The 15,096-nt window shown below is 38.0% G+C and overlaps 1 protein-coding gene across 1 annotated transcript in view; it reads right to left on the reverse strand.

Moving 5' to 3' along the window:
- The window catches only part of LOC140234791 (probable phosphorylase b kinase regulatory subunit alpha), a 62,446-nt gene extending 49,925 nt beyond the window's left edge, over positions 1–12,521 (reverse strand). Inside the window, exons 1-11 of the mRNA XM_072314827.1 lie at positions 12,399–12,521; positions 11,387–11,545; positions 10,300–10,516; positions 9,774–9,856; positions 9,310–9,390; positions 8,442–8,582; positions 7,752–7,910; positions 5,595–5,813; positions 4,698–4,884; positions 3,810–3,944; positions 2,009–2,118 (exon numbers count right to left, since the gene is read on the reverse strand). Coding sequence (XP_072170928.1) covers positions 2,009–2,118; positions 3,810–3,944; positions 4,698–4,884; positions 5,595–5,813; positions 7,752–7,910; positions 8,442–8,582; positions 9,310–9,390; positions 9,774–9,856; positions 10,300–10,516; positions 11,387–11,545; positions 12,399–12,476 — 1,569 coding nt within the window. The 5' untranslated portion in view covers positions 12,477–12,521. The remainder of the gene's footprint in view (positions 1–2,008; positions 2,119–3,809; positions 3,945–4,697; positions 4,885–5,594; positions 5,814–7,751; positions 7,911–8,441; positions 8,583–9,309; positions 9,391–9,773; positions 9,857–10,299; positions 10,517–11,386; positions 11,546–12,398) is intronic.
- Positions 12,522–15,096: the final 2,575 nt, after the last annotated feature.

Genomic DNA, 15,096 nt, shown 5'->3' on the forward strand with positions numbered 1-15,096 from the left:
ATGATTTTCCCAATAGGTCTAGATAGTACATGTGGACACTGTGTGATTACATTTTCACAAAATTGGCAAAATATTGGAATGACAAGTTTGTCACAAATGTGTTGAATGTTCACCTTCCTTGACGTAGGTTTAATTGGATGAATAGGAGAGCATGTATCTAGGGATTTAAGGACTTTAACTTGACTTTGACCCATTCATACATTTAGGCATTGAGTAATTTTCAAGGTACAGGTGTGGAGAAAAAGTGCAATTTGTGAATTGAATAGTAAATTGTTACCATTTTCATCTGGCCCTTGACCCTAAAATTCATAAGATAATTACTTTCAGGTAGAACATGCATAATATGTATAAGTTTCAAGGTAACTTGAGCCACTTTCGAGATATGGAGGAAAAAATTAGTTCAGCACTTTCACTTGATCTTTGACCTTTTGACCTTTGAGGCAAAAAGAGAAAAAAAAAACTTTCCAGAGAATTTCTATTAGGTTACACACGCATACACCAAGTGTAAAAAAATAACCCTGCTGGCATTGCATAAATATGAGGGTAATAGTAAAATTTTGAAGTCTTGCACTTGACCTTTGACCCCTGACCTTTGACCCCATGAACCCTACATTCTCTAGATAATCACTTCCAGTCAGTACATGTATATATTATGTTCCATGAAGATACCTTGAACAATTTTCCAAGGTACGGAGAAAAAAAAGAAGTTTTAATATTTTTACTTGACCTTTTGACCTTTGACCTTTGACCTCATGACCCAAACTTTCACCAGAGAATTTTAATTGGGTAATACATGTATACACTAACTTTCAAGAAAATATCTTCAGGCATTCAATAGATATGGTGGAAATAGTGAAATTTTATGTATTTTACCCTGACCTTTTGACCTTTGACCTTTGACCTCATGACCCAAACTTTCACCAGAGAATCTTAATTGGGTAATACATGTATCCACTAAGTTTCAAGAAAATATCTTCAGGCATTCAATAGATATGGTGGAAATAGTGAAATTTCATGTATTTGACCTTGACCTTTTGACCTTTGACCTTGAGCATGTGCACCCAAAAGTTGATAGGCACAACTTCATCCCCTAATACACATACATGCCAAGTTTCATTAGGATACCTCAACAGGATTCGATAGTTACCTTGTCCACAAAATTCATTACGGACGGACGGAAGGACGGACGGACGGACAACCCGAAAACATAATGCCTCCGGCACCACTTCGTGGCGGAGGCATAAAAAACGAAACAAAATTGAAGACAATAATATGGGCCTAGCTGGTGCTGAAAAGACCAGCCCACAATTTTTCATCACATATGTATGTATTAATGTACATTGTATGCCACTTGAATCACAAAAATTGTCCATTTTATGGACAATAAATAAATGAAATGAAATGAAATGAAATTTGTCAAAGCTCATGATTAGATAAAATTTGTGACTATATGGATATGATTCAAAGTAATCAAAATGATGACTTTGTGAAGAAAAGATGTGCATCTTTCAAGTTATGTTGCAAACAGGGCTGGCTCATGTTTCTAACAATTCATTAGAACTCCCACAGAATTGTTCCCAAGTGAATAGCAATCCTAAATAATCAAGGAAATACTGTGCTTCATGAACCACGAGAACAAGTAGTGACTGTTGCATACATTTAAATGTGAGTCAATCGCATAGACATAAGCAGCAATGTCCAACATGATAAACAAAACATGAATGACACATATGATATTGATCTATGCAATGACAAAAATAATACTCAAAACTTGCAGTGCTTTTCCTAGCAGTGCCAATTATATTGATCACACATCATTGTCCTAGCTTTATAGAACAGGGGTCATATCTACAGATATTTATCCGAACACCTCAAATTCATCACAGAATCATCCAAACTTTTCTTCCTTGTGTCCATGGGTGAAGAGCAGCTTTGTGGACTGGATGTCTTGGTACAAACATGGGTGTCAACTTTCAGTAAAGGGATCCACTTGTGGGGCTTGGATTACCTGGGGCAGGAAGGCCAATACCGTCCCGTGCAGTGCGTAGAGTTTGCTGGTACTCAGCAGCCCCACTTCCTTGTTCACGTTCCCAGTCAGACCAAGCTTTTCATTGTGACCTGCATGCAGATATTTGTGTAATAGTTCCAAGGAAAATAGATTTTGAGGGGCGTCATGAAACATCCATGTCTCATCAAGTCACAACAAAACATTTCAGCAGAGTTCAAACGAGCATGTTACAGGGATAGTACAGTATTGGTTGAGGTGAGGATTCAGCTTTTAACTTTTTGTGAGCTCTTTAGAAACCACTTTATGAAATTTTAAAGAGCAAACAATCCGAAGAGAAATTCAAAGCTTATTTGATGAAAACTGTTTCTGAAATGGCTGAGGTATCCAAAAAAAAAAAAAAAAAAAGTTAAACAAAACGATCCTAATAAAGGTTGGTCCCACCTTTTATTAGGATAGCTTTGCTTTGGACATCTCAACCATTTCAAAAACAATTTTCATCAAATAAACTTTGAATTCCTCTTAGAATTATATGCTCTTTATATTTCGTAAGAGGTTTCTCATTATCTCAAAAAGTCAACTTCAAATAACGTTTGAAACCTGAAGCCCCATCTCAACCTAAACTGCACCATCCCTGTATTTAGCAGCAAGCAGCATAGTGGCAAAGGTAGAAGCAAAAATCAGTGACCAAATGCTAGCTAGTGTCTGTTGAGAACAAGGTGGTATGAGGGCTAAGGTAATCTAAAATTCATCATACTCTGAATACACTGGGACAGCCCTAGGTGCATCAAAGTGGCAATTTGATACATGTAAATTGACAATTTCTACTCACTCTCTTGACGAAGAATTTGTCAATATTCTTTGATATGTATTCATACATGGCAAACCAGTTTACAATTAAACATAATATTATGTGATGCTATGGGCATCAACTTTGTAGAAGCCTAAAGACAACACAACACAACAGCACAGCAAAGCACAAGCTTTTTTTTGAATAATGTGAGAGAGAAAATGAACAGAGAAGTGTAACAAATGTGATATTGAGGTTGAGGGACAGCATTTCCTATGATAATGAGACTAAATCTTGGGATAACCATATTGAATAATAACATAATGAAATGCCCATTTATCTGATCCCTTGATTACAAATTGTTTTTGTTGTTGCTCTTGAGATTATATGCTCCAAGCAACAAACTAATAATCTTGTTTACCTTTCAAAGATCCACACAATGCAAAACAGCAAGAATAGAAAATTTGCATTCACAGTAAAATGAGCTCTTCAGATAAATCTTTAAAGGTCCAGTTTACCTTTGGGAGCAGTGATTTCAAAAATGTTCAAGATATCACATTTGATGAATATGTGTAGGTCTGTTGTATCACAAAACGACATACCATATAAAATTTTTGCAATCAAGCCTAAAATATAAGGAGATATCAGTTTTTTTCTCAATAAACCGTAACTGTAGACAGTTTAATCTGGAAGTATTCTTATTATAACTATTGTTCACATTTTGTGTATTTAACAATACTTAACATCGATTATACGGATTCAGTTTTTTACAGTGGTTGTTTCTATCCCTAACTCGCATTTTAGAACTAGTTTAAAGCACGAATGCTGGGTTTTTGTTTCATCTGCAAATGGTAAACTATGCCTTTAAATTCTCTCAATGAAAACTTTCACTGCTGTTGCTTCTTTAGATACCAAGCTGTCAATACTATCCATAGAAACCATCGAAATTTCTGTTAAAAAGCCAAGCCCTGTTTCAACTACATTTATTTAATTTCATCCTCTCAAAAGATTTACCCATAAGTCTTGATATGCTGGATAACGCCCTCGCTGGTCGGATCTGGAGGGGCGCAACCTCTGCCACAGTCTGTATCTGGAAGCCATGCTCTCGCATCTTTTCCTGGATGTAGTTGTCTTTAGCCAGCAAGGCAACTGGAACAAATTTTAATAGCACAGTAAAGTAAAGCAAAACTTCTGAAGCTCATTATTTGAGGGGAAGCAGCTTTAGCTGCTCGATGTGAAATGTGCACATGGTCTGAGAACTCGAGTGGCCGTACCTGCTACATGTTTGAAAATTGTATGTGCACACCACGCACATACACATACACACACAAATACTGATATCACAAGGTAAATTCATAACATTCATTCCAACAACATTTCTCCTCCTCGACATTGTCTTGATTGTTTTGATTTTTGTTTTAACATGATTTCTTGTTTTTATTAGACCTTTGCTTCTGAGTTCAATCATAGGCAAAGAAGTTGAGTATTAAAGTGAAAACTTTGACGCTCTATTCACCTCCTAAAAGAATTGAGAGATCTTGGACTTTGCAGCTTTGCTAGCCAGCGTATTAACTTTGGGCTCTACATTTTTCACAAAATTAGCAAAGTCCATAAGGTAAACATCACACAGCCACATGCCTTTTGTAACAGCAATGTCAATGGTAGATGTGAGCACTTGTTCGTAAGTATCAATACCCCTGTGGACCTAATCAGCATACATACTACAGAGGGGCAGTAATAATGCTATCAATAATAGTTGAGTTTCCATAGCATACATAACACATGAATATTCCCAATTGGCTTTATATTCATACATTTTGCGCATGCCCGTTCACAAAAGCTCATTAATCGTTACTTAGTTGTTAAATGAGTGTAAAATGTCCGATCCAAGTCCAGACCCACCTTGCACAACGAGGTCGGGCTTCTGCTCTGTGGAGAGCCTCCTGTTGAGGGGGTCAATCTCGCCGGGGGCTATGAACCCCTCCCTCAGGAGGGAGCCCAAGATGTAGAGGGACTGTCCCCACAGCTGGGGGATTTTCCCTCCGGGGAGCCGGTCTTGACTGTGGGGGTTCTTGTACTCCAGTTCCACCTGATGGTAGAGGGATATGAGGGGGGGGGGGGGGGGGACATGTTGAAGTATACTGTCTGAAATTAACAAAAACTTACTATCAGACTGCAGATGCTACTTATACAAAAATCTTTATGTTGTCATTGAACTCATAACACAAAACTAGAGGTTTCTCATAGCTTCCCCCTACCAACAGTGGAGGTGTCGTGGCCGAATGGATAAGAGTCTCTAATACATCTCTGAATCCCATGAGCGTGGTTTTGTTTGTGGGTTCGAGCCCCACGAAACTCAACATGTTTGCCTTTCAGCAAGGCACTTTATCCATATTGCTGCTCTCCGCCAAGGAGTATAAATGGGTATCTGGTAGGATATGAGAATGTTTATGTTGGTTGATCAGCATATGCATGTCTGTAAAATGGCGACTGCCTGGAATGCTCCCCAGGGAGTGAAGAGTGTGAGCACCGTCAGTGCTGGGGGGAAATAATGTATCCAGAGACCGGGGTAATGATAGTATGTATGCGCTTTGAGCACTCTACTGAGTGGGATCCCACATACATTTACCTCTATGATTCATTATAGGGATGTGTGAAAGAATAATCAATATCCATCTTCAGGAGTTATCATTGTAACATACACTTATAATTAGAGTTTCCTGAGTCTTTTGCACAAGAATTAGCTATTGGTCAGTGCTATAAAGAGTTTCCATTGTGCATGCCCCAAAGTGCACAAACCTTGTCTGAGGGCACGTAGTAGAGTTCGGGCACAATCTTCGTTCCATCGCTATTCCGGACCATGATTTCCTCCAGGGCCTCGGCGTACTCATCAGCCTGCTCCTTGCACCCCCGAAAGACCCCGTCCATCACCAGGTAGGTCCAGAAGAGGGGCCACTCGCACTCTATGTTCTCAAAGATCTTCAGCTCGGCCGGCTCGTAGTATAACCTGTTGGGATCCTGGAGAAAGAATGCGTCAAGACAATAAGCCAACTACAAATGTCACATGTAGCATGCACTGCAACAATGACTGGTTCTTCTTTATGAAAGGCTGATGTGATGGAGACCTCACTACAAGTTCTTGCATTTATCAAAATGAGCAGCACCAAGAAGCACCTTGTTGGGAACATGATAAAAAGGCAGACACAAGCACACAATAGTAGAAGTCATTTTTATACATACATTCAGCAAAAAAAGAAAGTAAACACTTTCTCCAGTTCATATTTTTCATAGAAGATTTAGAAAAATGTCATTGTGTCATATACCATATTAAAGGTTATTTAATTGGCTATCAACCTGGTAGGTGTATACAAAGGGAAACTTTACGCATGAGTGAACACATTTGCTTTTGTCCTCCAAGGCAGAAAAGTAAAAATTGCAGAAATTGACATATTGAAATTTGTTTACAAATGCCCCTTAAGTTAGCAATGATAACAAAAGACCAATTAAACACAATGAGAGACATGAGTGAAATAGGAGATACAAGTTTCCGTTCTCTTGTTTCTCTTTATATTCTCAAACAAAACCATAGTGGGGAAACTGAAGGGGGAACATAAGAATTTTCTATCAACTCAAACATTAAATGACATAGGGAGTAAGACGCAAAGGTGTTAAAATGGACAGAATTCATTCATTTTCTTTGTTAATGCACGAGACAAATTAAAGAAAAATTATTTCAATTTTCTTTATTTGGAATAACATTTCAAATTTGTACCATCTTTGTTACCATTGCTTCTTCTTTTATGTGTTTTAACTATGGATTTGACTGAAGATTCTTCATCTTCTTCCATTATTGTTTTGCCTTTCTTTATCTTTGGAGGGTTGCAGAGACATTAAAGAGATCATAGGTTGATTTTTGTAAATTAATTTGCATTTCTTATTGTGATGGATTGGTCGTTTGTTCTCATTGTTACATGGAAGAGCACATAGGCTTGAATAACAAGTTGTCCATTTTTGCAATTTTTACTTTTGTGCCTTGGAAGAGAAAAACGAATGTCTTCACTCATGCGTAAAGTTTCCCTTTTTATTGACCTACTAGTGTGATAGCCAATTAAATTACCTTTTACGTGGTATATAAAACATTGCTATTAGTCAAATAATCTATGAGAAAGATGAACGTGAAAAAGTGTTTACTTTCTTTTTTTGCTGAGTGTATATACCATTGCCTTGTACAGGGATAAAAGTGCAGGGAGTAATACTGGTAGATTAAAAATTCAGCAGAGCACTGTATTTAGGAAACATGAATCACATACCAGTAGGTAGCCATACACCACAAGCAGATATTATCACGCCAAGCTGCACATCCAAAACGAGACAATGACTATCAAAGCATTAAAGACAGTTATCACTAGAACCCAGATTCAAACACCTTAAACCAATGAAGACTAGTCCCAAGTATACTTGGGCAGGTGTCTATGGGAATTTCGAGTTAAAGCAGTATTAGCTCATCCTCAATGGATTAATAATAGATGTATGACCTTTGAAGATGGCATCTGACTTATACTAATATTTTGACAAACAATCAATTCTTTTATAAGCATGTTCTGCAGCAAATGAACACTATACAAAAGCTGCCTTCCAAATATCATTACCATGGCAGCACATGCATGCACATTAAACTCGGAAGCAGTATCTGATGCCTTTTTTTTTTTTTTTTATGTTGTGAGTGATCTACTCGATTTTTCAAAATGGGGTCATTCACCTATGTGCACAGCAATTCTAGCATGCAAACCAATCTTAGTGTCAGGAACGTGGAGTCAGTATTGCTAGACAGTGAGAACTTATAATTATATGTTGCGTTATATATCCCAGAGCACTGATTTCTGGGCCAAAATGGTGCACTTGATTTGCCACACTCTTTTATTTTTGTCACTGTCTTGTAAATGATGCTCACTGTACCTCCTTTGCGGTCTTGTGTCCATCCCTCAGAAACCTCTTGCACCCATATCGTCCCTGCAGTTTGTCCACTATCTGCTGCCGCGTCAAGCTCACGATGGATTCGTCATCCACTGCGAAGGCAGGGTAACTGATGATGCTCAGCAGACCCGCATCAATTTCCTACGAGTTATATAACACAAGCAGCACTTCATGAGACATACAACCAACAGGTACAAAATGATTACAGTTACTTTTGTACACTGAAACTGGCGATTAACTTGCCGGAACTGTCCCCGACAGGAAAGTGTTGTCAATTCTGAAGGATTTCTTTGTCTTTTCTTTATATACACACGGACTGTATCACTGATGATTGCACCTGATCTTCTGGCTCACAGCGTAATCCCAAATGTAGTTATCAAGTGTTAAGTCAGTGTCAAATTTATATGAAGACTTAAAGTAGATAGCAAAAGTTGACTAAAGGGAAAGGGAGGCATTTTCGCGTGTTGTTAAATTTGCGATCGAAATGTGATTCGCGAAATTTGCGAAAATTAAACCCACGTGAAAATAACAGCTTATACAGTATGTGAAAACCATCTAATAAGGCTCTCCTGATGGTGATAATCACAACGGTATGCATGTTGTCTTGATAGGATTTCTCTAAATCAAAACAAAGGCCTTTCTCTCTGACACATTCTCTTGATTTCCTCTTACCTTTGAGCTAGATTCCCTGGGCAACATTGAGTGTAAGATGGCTTGGCACTGGGCAATCTTGTCCGAGTGGACATGGATCATCGAGCGGGGGCCGCCTCTCGCTCCAAACAGATCTAGATCATTGATGGCCTCCATTGCAGCCTAGGTATGAACACACAGGATTTACCGGTAAATGAAGACTAGTTTCGTGGAACCTTGACAAACAGACATAGAAAAAAAATCTCTTTTCTCCACAGCTGAAAGTCTGTGAAAATATCCAACTTGTGACAAGGATGAAATGCATGTGATGAATCAAAGTATCCGCTGAATTCTAAACCAGTGAGAAAAATATGGCATCAGTGGAAGTAATGGTAAAACACCTGGCTGAGGAAACTTTATCATATTACTAGTACCTCCGTCATTTGTTCAAACCTATTCTTAGGCTCTCGAAACACTTATAAAATCATGCTGTTCTAGAGTAGTTATTGCATGCACAATGCGTGAGGTAAAAATCAATGTACTCATGCCTATTCAGTGACTAGTAACTTTCAGGGCATCATCTGTGAGTTCTCCTGGAAACATAGACATCTTAACAAAGATGAACAACTTGTTTTTCTGCACTGCATATCATATGTTCTCATGGTCTGCCCACACCAGAGATTCTTTCCGCTGCATTCTAGAAAAATCAGACACCAGGATGGTTCGATATGAGGAGTCTTTATAACATTCAATGGTGCTTTAAAACTACTTTCCCTTGTAAATCAATACACAACCAAAATTATAAAAGATAGTAATATTGGAATATATAGTCGTCTGCTCACGCCATGCATTTGTTGCATCCCATATTCTGTATCTATCTTTCAGGGTAATGCTCTATTTATTCTAGTACCTTAGCCATGCCAATGGAAGTTGAGTTGAGCTCTGGCAAGCCTTGGTTGGTCTTGTCACCCCTCTCCCAGATTCCATAATCCTATGGATGTAAAAGAGAACAATCATACATATTTTACACTTGACCATTCCTAAGAATGCTGAGAGAGCCTATCTTTAGTGTAAACAAACTAATCTGTTTCAGATGTACCATGCAAACCATGGTCTCGACCATATAAGTTATCTGTATAGGCCTAAACATGTGTAAACATTGACAAAATACAAAATGAAATATTCCTTTTGGTATCAGAGATCTAAAACCATTTGAACCTGACTTTATGCCACTTAATCCAACCCCTATCACAAAACTGTGAGTTATGTTTAGGCCTACTCAAGAACTTGGCAGCAACATAAATGGTACACTAGTTGGTAAAACAGTGAGGATCTGCAATTAATATTTAATTCACTGTGATAAACAATACTTACCCCTATGCGATATGCCTCCTCAATATAAAAGATGAGATTCTGTACAAACGCAACTTCATCCAATGTAAAGATTATTTGCAAACCTGCAATCACAGGGGAAGAATGGTACAAGAAAGATCACGGTGTTAATACATGAATATCCTTTCTTTACTTGAGCTTTCTCTGTAGCGTTATACACTGTAAATTTTCTTTATGAAGTACAAATTTCTTTACTTGAGCTTTCTCTGTAGCGTTATACACTGTAAATTTTCTTTATGAAGTACAAACAATGTTAAATGACACTGGCATGGACAGTAGGTGTGATTTTCGACAAGATGCAATAACTTAACATTTGACAAGATCTTACTCACAGGTCATCAGCCTTCTATACCACTTCTTTTTTAACCTAAAATTAATTTCCTCAAGTATTTTATCTCTGAAAATGTTTAGAAAACTGTGAGATTCTCACAAACAGACATTTAGACATACATTGTACAGACACACAGACAGACAGACACACACACACAAAGGCATGAAAGATAGAAACCTGAGACAGTCATCTGTGAGAGCATGAGGAGGTAGAGGGAGGTAGCGTCTATCTGGAGGTGGCCCCACTCGGTGTCTTTGACGCACGGGTCGCCCGTCTCGCAGTCGTACTTGGCGTGCAGGGAGTCCAGGCGGCTCTGGGAGAGTTTGAAGGCCTCCACCTTGGCTACCTGCTTCATCATGCTGGTTAGGAGGCCCCGCATCAGCTTTACCACTTGCTGCCATGGCAACAGGAGCAAAGGTAATTTAATGATGACATTATAAATGAGATAGAAAAAAAAAATCACTTTCCACACAAGTTCACGTCCAAACTTATTAGGATATTGTGCAAACTTCTTCTTAATTTTTGTCAAGTACCGGGACCTCTCTGCCGAGTACAGTCGATGAAATTTCATCTTAACCCATTCTGTACGGGAACCTGGTGGCCAGCAGATTAAGTCTATGGGCATTTCAGAATTTAGTATGGAATGGGTTAAATGACAACATTCCTTGTGCATAAGTCTACAGCATTGGATGAAATAATGCTTATGCAAATGAGATAGCAAAAAATACACACACACAAGTTCACGTCCAAACTTATTAGGATATTGTGCAAACTTCTTCTTACTGTCTGTCAAGTATCAGGACCTGTCTGTCAAGTACATGTACAATGAATGAAATTTCACTTTACATGACAACATTCCTTGTGAATAAGTCTACAGCATTGGAAGAAATAATGCTTATAGAGATGTATATTGCAACTTTCCCTTAACTTTGAGTAAATTTGGTAGATTAAAAAGAACCTTTCTGTCAATCTAGAATATAGAGAATACCAACTCTTCTGTTATCTGACAAGGTGATTCTCCATTATCAGAATTAAACAATGTTAGTTATATTATTCCAACACCGAGTCTACACAGAGCTCTAAATCATTCCATAAATACAGTAAAAACCCCATCAAACTGATGACAAGGTACTCTAATATATTCCATGCAATGTCCTTTAAATGCATCAATTTTTGTGTAAACAAAATTATTATTTTATGCTTTATGCAATTTATTCACAGACACAGGTTAGATGCATCAATCAAGACTGAACTTTGACCTGACCTGTTCCAGCTCGTAGGCCTTGGCTCTGTCCTCATCCAGATCAGCCTGCTTGCGGTAGGCCAGGGCCAGGCCCCAGACAGACATGATGCCGTACACATTGTCCCTCACCCAGGCATGTTTCTGATCTGCAGTGGCCTGCAGCAAGCCTGTGATTGGATTCTGTATGGACAGAGTATTAGAGAAAAGGCAATGACTTAATACACAAATTTATGCATAAACAACTAGAGTAGAGCACGAGTTTTTGTTTGTTGTTTTTGTTGTTGGGGTGTTTTTTGGCAGCTCAACCAGATGCATACATTGTACGTAGCATTTAAAAAGAACCCATAGAAACTCTACACTTTTACAGACAACAGTTTTAATCCAAACAAATAAAATTTAGATATAATGTTTTTCTCCTTCTCATTATGGAGTGGACATGTGTGTGCAACAAAAAATCACAGTCACAGAGCGAACTTGCGACCATTCATATATCAGATGTGAGATGGACGAGAAGTGAAGAGGAGACCTCATGAGCACTGCAGCCCAGTGCGGGGTGGGGAGGGAGCCTCTTGAGTACCTCTGTCCCTGAATTGCTCATGATGAGGCTAGATCAGTCTATATGATGAGGGGGAGAATAGTGAGTGGACGGAGCCCAAGTCTGATCCAAAATCCTACAATGCGCAGTTTAAACACAGACAGACAAACACACAAGTAAACATACAAACGCCGATGAAAACATAACCTGCTTCATTGACAGACAATTTTTACTGGTTACCTACACAGCTCCAAGCCTACACTACACTACAACCCAACCTACCCACGGACCACTTCATAAGCATTTTAGTTTACATCTACCGAGGCTTCCAAACGCCGCCGCAGGCAGGCGCTGTGCGCAGGGCTAGGGCCAGGGCAGCTACGCAGTGTTGACAGTACAATACATACATGCACACCCATATCTCCACACGAGATCTCGCGCCGGAGCTTGTCTGATACTATCGCATACATGTCATCAAAATGGGTATGAGATACCTACCTGATAAGCAAGAATAGTTTTTGATACCAAACGATAATAGTAGTCCAAACGGACACCAGAGTTACTTCTACTTCTCATGATGAGAAAGTTTCCTCGATGTGAGGGACGGTCAAGGTGTTTACATTTTTCCCTAAAGCTAATGAAGGCTCGTTCATTGAAACTACCATAAGGTCAATATAATTTTGTGCAAAACTTGCTACGAAATATCCAGATAGATCACAGATGATGTTAAGAAATAAGATTACCGTTTTATTTCTTGAATATTAGAAAAATATTGTTTATTTTAGATCCGTATCTTTTGTGACTCATGTGTAAAAAAAAAAAAAAAAAAAAAAAAAAAAAAGAGCAAGTAAAATTCCGTTTCTGTACGCCTTGGTCAGTTGGAAAGTAGACCATAATTCTAATTACGATGTACTTCTGTTGCCAATTTGAAAAGGCTACAGGGTGATATCTGTACAGGTGCAACTGGCGCATTTTGAAAACACTTAAAAATGATGAAGAAGATCATTATCACGTTATCAGTTGAGAGCGAGCAGTGGGGTTTTTTTCCCCCCATGTCACTCAAATATAGAGTGTTGGGGAAAATCAAATCATGGCACAGTGTAATAACACGAAAACGAAGAAAAATGCAGTTTACAACTACTATTTACATTATTTACAAATTAACAGTAAAGCACAATATAAAGATAATATACATTTAATATAATTGGCGAAAATCTTGAACGAAATGGGTTTGATAAACTATTTACATTATTTACAACCAACAGTAAAAGCAACAATAGATAAGATGCATGTATGGTATGAATGAAAATCTTAAATGAGTATGTATATGGTTAATTAATCTATCAAATTATGCAGATAGGTTTAAAAGGATGATCTTAGATCATATTGATTATAATTTCTGCTAGGCAACACCGGTATTAGCATAATCATCATAATTGCTATCTGTATTGAGTTCAAGCCACTGTTAGAATATGAGATTGATTTAAAAAAGTGAAATAATCCAAATAATTAAATATATATACAAACAAAGAAAAAAGCTGACGAAACACAACTGTACAGTTTATATACACATTAATGAAATAACAGAATTAAGATATCAAAGAGGGAACAATACTAAATTTTATGTTAAGTGGAACTTCATTATCTTATCGAAAATTTAGCTAGATTTAGCAGTTCTTTATTACATTCTGTATTGAATAATTGATTCATCTTCAATGTATTTGGACGGATCCTGTGATACGATTTTGACAAACTTTTTTCTGCATGACTCCATCTTTGGACATTCAAATAAATAATAAAATTCATCCCCTATCCGACCCAGGTTACAAAAACTACACAGTCTGTTTTGTCTTTCAATTCCGTTATATCTTCCAGAATACAGGCAAACGGTGGTTAACACACCTAAATTCGCAAGTGCACAAGTTCTATAAAAGCATGGCAATTTAGTTGAATAAGAATCCAATGACAAGGAACTTTTAAAATCATATAGTTGATGTTCTGCGTGCTAGTGTCAACTTTATTCATCCAGTTCTGAGTATACAAATCACAAAGCCTGAGTTCAATTGCTGGTCTCAGCCACTTAAAAGACAAGTGTCCATAGTCTTGCCACACATTCGACAGTCCTAAGTTGTTTAATATTTTCTGGATGTGTAGTAACCATAGAGAGAAATAAACATCATGTTGGTGTAAAAGCTTTAGGATATTGCACATAATCGTAGATATTTTTTTACTATTTATAGTTCGGAACCAAAAATTAACCATTAAGTCATACACTTGACGACAGGTTGTACCCATCAGGTGCTTTGACAATAGAGAGCATTCAGTAATCAGGACTAGCGCCCTCACAAAAATACCCCCCCCCCCCCCCCCATGCAGTTCGCTCATCTCTCGATGTGCTAGCAACAATGAATGTGTGTGTATACCTTGAATTGGAAAAGGGAATCAAATACACTGATCAAAAAAATAAAAATATAAATAAAAACCACACACACTTTTAATAGCAGAAACAAGCTGGAACACGCTTAGCCTAGTATCCAGACCCTTTGTCAACTGGACTCCGCGGCGACGAAGTCGCCGCCTTTTGCTGAAGGACATTAAACTCAGAGATTGGGAGGAGAAAAATCACTTTGCTTAAACTATACTAGTTTTTGGCGTTGAGGGCGTCAATATTCTGAATACAAAGAGATTTCCATAGAACCTCTTTGCCTGAATACAGTAGCGAAATAGCACAGGCAGAGGGTCTGGAAGCCAGTCTAGAACACGCTATAAAGTAATAAAAGCAATAAAGTAAAGTATTTGGCGTAAATACTCAATCTTGAGTGATACACACCATTGAAACCAAAACCAAAACAACAACAACAACAACAACAAAGTAAGCTTACTTGATACAGCTGTATCAGATATCAGATTAGGAACTGAATAGGCAGATAGGTAGAAAAATAACATGCGCCAATATGCACATCAATATATGCTGAGAGGGCCTAATTTTTATTTCATCATCTCGTTTCGATTTGCGCATTACGAGGAGTAAGAGCAAACGTTTAAATAACTTTGAACTCTTTCCTAAACTTTTCTCAATGAATTCTACTGTTAAAAGGTCTACAGCTTGTAATTCAATGAGATGTAAAACGGAGTGTTCTTTTCGAATTTCGTCGTGGAGCTAGACCGGCGGCGACCGTGCCTTCAAAGCGAAGAG

The sequence above is a fragment of the Diadema setosum genome, chromosome 11 (genome assembly GCF_964275005.1).
Source record: "Diadema setosum chromosome 11, eeDiaSeto1, whole genome shotgun sequence".
Taxonomy (NCBI): Eukaryota; Metazoa; Echinodermata; class Echinoidea; order Diadematoida; family Diadematidae; genus Diadema; species Diadema setosum.